Source organism: Pinus tabuliformis, chromosome Q (assembly GCF_031772625.1).
Source record: "Pinus tabuliformis cultivar Carrire ecotype Pingquan chromosome Q, CPIR1, whole genome shotgun sequence".
NCBI classification, from domain to species: Eukaryota; Viridiplantae; Streptophyta; class Pinopsida; order Pinales; family Pinaceae; genus Pinus; species Pinus tabuliformis.
In genome coordinates, this window is record NC_142296.1 from 1,242,007,791 (window position 1) to 1,242,016,505 (window position 8,715).

Here is an 8,715-nt window from a genome sequence, read left to right on the forward strand (position 1 = left end):
ATTGATAAGCTAGAGGAGTGTTTGGAAATTGCGGGGTGCAAGGGGACCGAGCTTGCTGGTATTATCATTACTCTTCTCCTCTACACCGATGATATCGTTCTTCTTGCTAGAAGCCATGAGGACCTAGACAAGCAACTTAAGACTCTTCATGACTATTGCTCCAAGATGGGTATGACGGTTAATACCGACAAGACTAAAATCATGATAATTAAATCCAAAAAGATCACCCATGGAAATTTCGTCTATGATAACAATTGCTTGGAACATGTCTCTTCTTATAAATATTTGGGTATTGACATTCCTTATCAGCTCAACTGGAATTACAACATTGAGAAAAGGATTATTGGAGGATGGAAAGCTTATTATGAGCTTGAAAACAATTGTAAGGTTGTTGATCTTTGTATTTGGAGTAAAAAAAGGTTCCTCTTTGAGACCCTCGTCACCCCTGTTGTCTTATACGGTTGTGAAGTCTAGGGTTGCAATATATCCAAAGAGTCATGGAGAAAGATTGAGATGATTCAAAAGCAATTCATAACCTACAATCTCAAGATCAAGGGAAATACCCCCTATCCTATCCTCCTGATCGAAGTTGGCCTCTCCCCTATTGAAAGTAAGGCTATGTTTAAGTATCTAATGTATAAGAAGAAGCTTTACAACATGGAATCCAAGAGGCTTCCTAAAATTGCTTCTAACTTTAGTCAAAACCCCCACCTTCGCCTCAAGCGTGGGTGGCATAAGGATGCCCAGTCTTGGCTCAACCATTGGGGGATAAATGAGGAGATCATCCTGGGAAGCAAGGATAGTGTCAAAGATACTATCACCTCCAAATTTAAGGATAAACTATGGGATGATAAGGAGTTGGAGGGTAAAAGGAAGCTAAGATATTATAAGGAGGTGATCAACCCCACCCTTGAGAACCAAAATTATCTTTCTGTTTTGACCAGCTCGAAGAAAAAGATGAACATCGCTAAGATTAGAACTAATTCTCATGAGCTTTGAAGTGAAACCGAGCAATGGTCTACTCCCAAAATTCTTTGGGACGATAGAATTTGTCAGCTTTGTGAGACTAAAAGGGTGGAGGATGAAAATCACATTCTTTTAGATTGTCCAACCCTTACTCACATTAGCTCTCCCTTCCCTAACAATATGTCACACTTTCAATCTTCTTGACTTGCTAAGTCAGCCCAACTATAGTGATCTTGGTGCGCTTCTTTCCCTTATTTTTGAACATAGAAATAAGATTATAAAGAATTACAATTAGATTCTTCTTTTTCTGAAGGTTCGATAAACCGCATTGGTCTTAGTGGATGTTAATCATCATCATCATTATCATTATTTTATTTTTAATATTTTTATTAATTTAATTTCCTTCTTGCATTCCCTGAAAACTTCAATGTAAGTATTCCAGAAATGCAAGAACAAAGTCCCCACTCTATAATTTAATTTCCTTTTTATTGGTAACATTTTTATGTTTTTTTTTTTGTAAGTTCGGCATGACTACATCTTCATCATGTCCAATATATCTCCTCAACCTCGGCGGGGAGACATCAAGGAGTGCCTTAACAGAGCACCCGATCACCGTCTATCCAAAACCCGTGGACAATGTTTAATTAATTTAATTTCCTTTTTTATGGTTAATTAATTTAATTCCCTTTTTTCCCTCCCTTTCTTTTCCTATTTAATAACTTTTATTAATTCTTTCTTTTAACCATATTTCCTTGACTCTATTTGTTTAACTACGAAGTTATTAATTTAATTTTTTTTTTCACCACTAATTAGTAAGCTTCTTTCTATTTAATGCTTAATATCACTAGTTTGTAAATATGTCCATGATAGATAGAGTATCCACCCACAACTAAACAATATCTAAAAATCTTATACTAAATAATATCTGCACAATTTTTTTAATAAAATAAAAAATTTAAGATTTTTCTAAAATTTTAAGTTTTTTATACAAATTGCTATCTGGAAAATTCTCTTAATAAAATAAAAATTTAAGATTTTCCAAATTTTTGACACGTATGAAAAAATTACAATTACCATTAAAACGAATATGAAATTGTTTTGTTAGGTTACTTTTACAACTTTACTAAAATTTTGGTATCTTATAATACTTTACGACCAATATGATAGAGATATTTTCATTTATTTATTTACTTTTTAGATTTTTATAGAATAATACAAGACGTACGTAAAAAGTAGTGGAGAAAATCTTTAACTTGATAAGTCTTTTTCATTGTATTGAAAATTATGATTTGAATATCAAATAATTTGAATTTAACGTTTCATTTGATGAGTGTTTAAATCATTTCACGCGTAAGATTAAAAATTTAAAATCCGACATATTCATTTAATTAAATATATTTTAATTTCGTTAAACAAAACCTTTAATATAAATTTTTAAAATTAAAATAAATTAACATATATATTTTTTTTTCAGAAGAAAAAAAACCAAATATATTATTTCACAGGAAATATAAAGTCATGTATACAGCATAACAGTATTGCCTGGACCACAGCAAAAACAGATAAAACTCATTATATTTATAATTATTATTATTATAATAGTTTTTCTTACTTTTATTTTCTTTTATATAATTTATTAACATTAATATTATTAAAAAGTAACAAAACCTTTAATATAAATTTTTAAAATTAAAATAAATTAATATATATATATATATTTATAATAATAATTATTATTATAATAGTTTTTCTTACTCTTATTTTTTTTTATATAATTTATTAACATTAATATTATTAAAAATTGTTTTTTGGTAATCGATTAGGATAGCACAAGATTTGAATCCAAAATTTCTGGTTTAGTGAGACTTTATTTCCACGGCTATTGCCAATTGACCTATCTCAACAGATATTTTCTCTTATATTATTTATTAACATTAAAAAAATTATTTTTATATTATTTATTAATATTAATATTTATTTTTATTTTTATTGTATATTTAAATTTTTTTTAACTATTTTATATTTTAAAACTTTAAATTAAAATCTGGTGAAAGAATTTTTGTCAAATTATATTATTTATTTTTAAATACATAAATAAATTTATTATTCTTAAAAACCTTTATAAAACTCATATAATATAGAGTTTACAGATCAAATTGGTAATTTCAACCTATTTCTATGGAATTTTGAATAAATTTAACCAAAAAAACCCTTGGTAATTTCAACCTATTTCTATGGAATTTTGAATAAATTTAACCCAAAAAAAACCCTTCCAATTTAAAACAATTGAACTAAACTCTTTTTTTATCTTAATAAAAAATATATATAATATAATATTAATTTCTAAAGAAATCCAGATCCTCAATGCTCACCTGAACTCATTAAAAAATTTCAACGTCACAAATTTGCTGTCCTTTCACCATATTCCATACTGTTTCCCCAAAAACATTCTTGGTTTGATGAAGATGCCTGTTAATGGGTAATAACACCACGCTTTAGTAGGTAGGCCATATTTGAAGGCATAGTATTCTCTGTGCCTCCTTCCCATACTACAGTGTCTGACAATCTCTTACACTATAAAAACTCCATTAATTCATTCATTAAATTAAAACTCCATTAGTTCATTCATTATACAGAAAGGGGCTGCGCACATTACTACTGTTGCTGTTACTACAGCAAGCCTGTTATTGTCCCCAAAACACCCATCTACTTCTCAGAAGGGAGAAATGGGGATGATCAGCAGATCAACACTATGGCTCTCGGTGGCAGTCATGATTTTCTTCAAACCTGTTCAAGTTCTTTCCAAGTCTACCATAGAGCCCTGTGATGGTTCAGACACCTGCAACTCAATGGCGGGCTACATACTCCCTACAGAGCTAAAGATATCAGAAGTCTCGACACTTTTTCAAGTAGACCCAGTTTCACTTCTAGGAGCTAATGGCATTGATTTATCATACCCAGACATTGAAAACCAGATTCTGCCTGCACACTATTTCATCAGAGTGCCTATAACCTGCGGCTGTGTGGACGGTATCAGGAAATCAATGTCAGTGGTCTACAAGGTTAAGGCAGCAGATACACTGCCCAGCATTGCTAATAACGTGTTTGGGGGTCTTGTGACTTCGGACCAATTGAAGGATGCAAACAGCATAACGGATCCTGACGTTATAGACATTGGACAGTCACTCACCATTCCTCTGCCTTGCAGTTGCTTCAATGGGACTGATAATGGGCTTCCGGCTATTTACTTGTCATATGTTGTGCGGCCTGGGGATACAATGGCTGCCCTTGGGGCCAAGTATGGGACTACTGTCACAGATCTGATGACTGTCAATGCAATGGGGACTCCTGTTATCAGCCCCGGAGACATCCTTTCAATACCTTTAGCTGGTTAGTATGAGTTTTTTAGTTGTTTGTTTTTGTATATGGGTTTTGTTTCTCCAAATTGGAATTTGTGTGTTTCAGGTATTCTTGGTGGGCAATAAATGCATGTGGCCCACCAAGTAAAGAGTGGACTGATGTTAGGTATTAGGGGTTGCTATTTTGCTAGCCCAGTCTTACCTCTTGATGCCCACTTTGTTAAAAGCAAGCTTCCATAGTCTCAGGTGCTAGGTCTGGGATAGTTATTCTGCCAAAATCGCTGGAGATTTACACTCTGCCTCATTCCTTTTAATGCCAACTTAGTTTAGAGCAGACTTTCTTTGGCTTGGATGCCAGAGGGTTAGATATTCTGCTAAAGTATTCCACGACTTGTCGTCGAACTCGCCCCTTTGAACTCATGGCATGTGGCTGAAGCTGACCATAGCAAGGATGGAATCGGAGTGGATGGCTTATTACTCCATCGGCTTCACCAGTGAACCAATGCCCCATTGGTTACAGGTAATGTTTTGATTTGATGACACTGATACAAGTAATATGACTGCCCCACCGAGGCAATATTTCTCTGTGAAGTTCTCCGTTGCGTTAACTTGTTAAGTGGAAGCATTCCTGAATGCCTATCATGTATCATGGCCCATAGCACTGCTTATTGGGAGGTCACACATCCCTTTTTTAAAGCTAGTAAAGTTCAGAGCTCAACCGAAACCCCATGTTTACAAGGCACCGACATTTTGACTATGGTTTGGGACTCGGGAGGTACACACAGACCACTTAGGAATTGTCAATCATCCCTATCTAGCTGCTTACAGTTAGGTCCTCATCTTAGTACTGAATTCATGATGTCTCTACTGTAAAGTTTCTTCTCGCAGTTTCTAAACCCAACTCTCCAAATTAACTATAGATGTATTTGGATCAGGACCGTTCTCTCACAGTCAATACAACGAAGGATATAACAATGCCTCTACAGTTGTGGTTCAACCCATGTTTTGTTGCAAGCTGCTACAGTCTACGCTTCATAGAGACTATTGTTGCTCTTTTGGGGAGTGTAGGAATCTACATCTTCTGAGGACTGGGGAGTACACCCTACGTTCGAAAGACTAGCCAACAAGCATTGCCACATGTCTACATGTTTGAAGACTTGCCTACATGCTGACTTTGCCTAAAAACATTGCCACATTTTTGTGGCAAGTACGAAGATTGGCCTGCTGGTTTTGATTCTTTGAACCTTGATCGAATCTCTGAAACTTTCAGCCCCTGGAGGGTTCTAAAAACTTGTCTACTATCATTGCTGCATTTATGCAATCAGTTCTTGCACGTGACTCATGACTTCCTGCCAGTCACTGGCAGAGTCAAACGTGTAGAACTATAGGCTACACTTCTGTGCCTTATTTTTTGGCTGCATCGAAACTTGAAAGTTTCTTGAGTCACCAAAAGTCTGATTCATGGCTGATTCTCTGAAAGCCTTCTACAATTTCCTCCATATATGTGGAAATATACAAAAGTTCTGGCTTCCTTGATAGGCAGTAATGCAAACATTTCTGTTAAAATAATTCTTTTACTTGTTTGAGTTTACAGAACAGTGCCTGTTTTGGAGCTGAATAGCTCTGACAACATCATGGCACAACTTGTGACTCAAGTGATTGACTTGAAGAAGGTGGCATTGTTGTCATTGTCACATTCATGAATAGAATCTGGTTTAGTTCCAAAAACATTGCTATATTTATGCACCAGAGTGCTCTGGTGTGACTGGAAACTCAACTGAGTCACTGAAAGGCAGATAGTTTGGTTAAGTTTGGTGAATGCCTTGTGTTTTTACACCTTGATCAAACACACTGGGGGCTAGTATTTTTTCCCTTCCATCTAGAAGGAACTGTGTAATCACTTGAACACTGTACCACGAAAATGCCTATTCTTGTGGACCAACTATCTCCTGCTCTATTTTTGGTTTGTTTTGAAATTTTCTTGGAAATATGGGCCAACTAAGTTCACTTTCTTGAAAATAGACTCCCAAATAGTGTTCGCGCTTATGCTGCACAATTTTCGCACATATATGGCATTTCTCAGCTCTCCAAAAACAATGAGTTGGTTCTTCAGAATCAAAACATGTTTCTTCAGTTTTGCTTGTTTGTGTTTTTGTAAAGGCCTTTATTCCCACACCTTTATGTGTTTCATGCCCAGTGATATGGCAAATTAGGTCTATATGCCAAACACTAATGGTATGAATTTTAATGTTTTTTATTATCATAGAGAATGTGACATATTCATTCATACATTATGAAACATAAGGCCCTGCACCCTTCTTTCATGTGTGATGTTGAACAGCTTCTTTTATAAACAGAAACTTGAATTTGCTAACAATTTGTCCAAAATCTTCTCCTGTCCCTTGCAAAATAGCCACGTTTTTTTTCTTTTTTTTCCAATAGTAAACCACTGATTTCCAACTGCTGACTTTGGAAATATGCTCTTAAAGTTCTAATCTCTCTTTTATTAAGGTTTTGCAAGCTCTTACAAAGGGTCTTCTTCACTTTTGCAGCTTGTTCATCAAGCATATCAAAATATTCCTCAGATTCTCACTTGCTTGTCGCCAATGGGAGCTACACTATCACTGCTAGCCATTGTGTACAGTGCAGCTGTGGACCAGGGAACCTGAAGTAAGATACCAGTTTTCTGACTGCTTCCATAGAATCTTCAATCTAGATATGTTTGTTTCAGAAATTAGGCTTTTGAGCTAACCTGCTTGCGAAAATGGCAGCCTGTATTGTGCTCCAGCACCTCTGGCAGCATCCTGCTCTAGTATGCAATGCAAAAAGAGCAATCTCATGATTGGAAACACCACCACACAGCCTACAAGTGGTGGATGCAATGTTACAACATGTTCTTACAGTGGCTTTCTCAATGGCACAATCCTCACTTCGTAAGCTCCTTTGCTAGTTCTTCTAGTTTGCTTGCTTTTAAGTTTCTAAAATCTTGGATTATTTATCTCAAAACAGAAATATAAATCTTTAATATTCATTCACTACTCTGCAGTCCACCATTATTGGGTTGATTAACAAAACATTGCTAATGTGTCATTGTTTGTAATGTGTTGATTTGCAGCTTGTTTACTTCGCTTCAGCCACAATGCCCAGGTGGGATGTGCAATCCAGGCCTTATTTCAACACTTCTTTTGGTTTTAACTTTTTGGCTGGACTTTAAAGATTTTCTAAATCTTGTGAATTAAGTTACGGACTTTGATGTTGGATTTTCAAATTTGATTGCAGGTTTACAGGTAATGCCTAATTTTACAGGACCACCGTCAACAACAACATCGATTGGTATGGCACCATCACCATCACCATCACCGGGGGTTTTGCGATTACCTCATTCTCCATCAGGCATAATTTCTTCTCCTATAATTACAGGATTTGCTCCTGCAAATGGACCAACTGGCAGCAGTTCCTCTGCTCCCGAGTCACTTAGATGGGCTTCCATTGCAAGCTTTTTGCTCTTAGGCTTACCATTTGTAATTCATTTTGGTGATTTCCAATTATTTCACTAAAATATATTTGAATTTCAAATCATCATTTTTGTGCACAGAGGTGAGAGAGGCATGCATAAATTCCAGCAGAGAAGTTTTGTATAGCAATTGCCACCTTGAACTACTAAGCTGTTGTGTAAATTTTCAAGCAAGGTCATTGCATATCATGGATACCATATTTCTGTCTAATATTATTTTATGGTAAAATTGCATCTATTAGCTATCTCTTTGATTGAATTCTGAATGAGAATTGTCGACAAATCACATTTTTAAGTTTGTGTATTGCAGACATCATTTAGATGGGCTCCGGAACTATCTAGGAGCACATACTCATTTGGCATATGGAATAATGAAAAATAGAATAGAGCACTTTCCCTGAATGGCTCTTTCATAAATATAAGTGTTACAAGGATACTGACGTTGGATTTCTCAAATTTGCTTCTCTTTTAGGTTTCTGTGATAAGAAAGATGTATTTAAAGGGCTTTTGAAGATCTCTTCATGTTGTTTTATGATTATCCAGTATTTACTTGTGATGCAATCTTGTCTTTGGATTTGATACTGAGTGATTTATGCTAAACTGTGTCTTAAAGAAAACAATCAGACTTTGATGGTGGTTTAATAATTTATGTGAGCATGTAGAATATTGTTGTTAGTTTTGTGATACTGATGACCAGCACTCATGAGATTTTAATCTTGAACTGTCATTAGGACATTCTGTTTGACATTTAAGCTATGTGGTTGTTCACCATGATCACACATGTCGTTTGATTTCTTTTGGTAGTGCTTGTAGTAGACATCTCAATGCATGCTTACTTGTAGTTGGTTTTGAGTTTTATTACTGTTAAACACCATA

The 8,715-nt window shown here is 35.1% G+C and overlaps 1 protein-coding gene across 1 annotated transcript; it reads left to right on the top strand.

Moving 5' to 3' along the window:
• The first annotated feature begins 3,435 nt into the window (after nt 1-3,435).
• Nucleotides 3,436-8,084, top strand: LOC149224311 (lysM domain-containing GPI-anchored protein 1-like). Its single transcript, XM_089386088.1, has 5 exons — nt 3,436-4,356; nt 6,878-6,995; nt 7,097-7,258; nt 7,441-7,472; nt 7,605-8,084. Exons 1-5 carry the CDS (start codon nt 3,693-3,695, stop codon nt 7,880-7,882), a joined length of 1,254 nt encoding a protein of 417 aa, XP_089242214.1. The 5' UTR covers nt 3,436-3,692; the 3' UTR covers nt 7,883-8,084.
• The last annotated feature ends 631 nt before the right edge of the window (nt 8,085-8,715 follow it).

What these genes read in the sequence shown, in the direction of transcription:
- LOC149224311 (XM_089386088.1), top strand. Translation starts at nt 3,693, where the DNA reads ATGGGGATGATCAGCAGATCAACACTATGGCTCTCGGTGGCAGTCATG. An exon ending in TGTGGACCAGGGAACCTGAA is followed by an intron (nt 6,996 to 7,096) that starts GTAAGATACCAG and finishes CGAAAATGGCAG; the next exon opens with CCTGTATTGTGCTCCAGCAC. An exon ending in GCTTCAGCCACAATGCCCAG is followed by an intron (nt 7,473 to 7,604) that starts GTGGGATGTGCA and finishes ATTTGATTGCAG; the next exon opens with GTTTACAGGTAATGCCTAAT.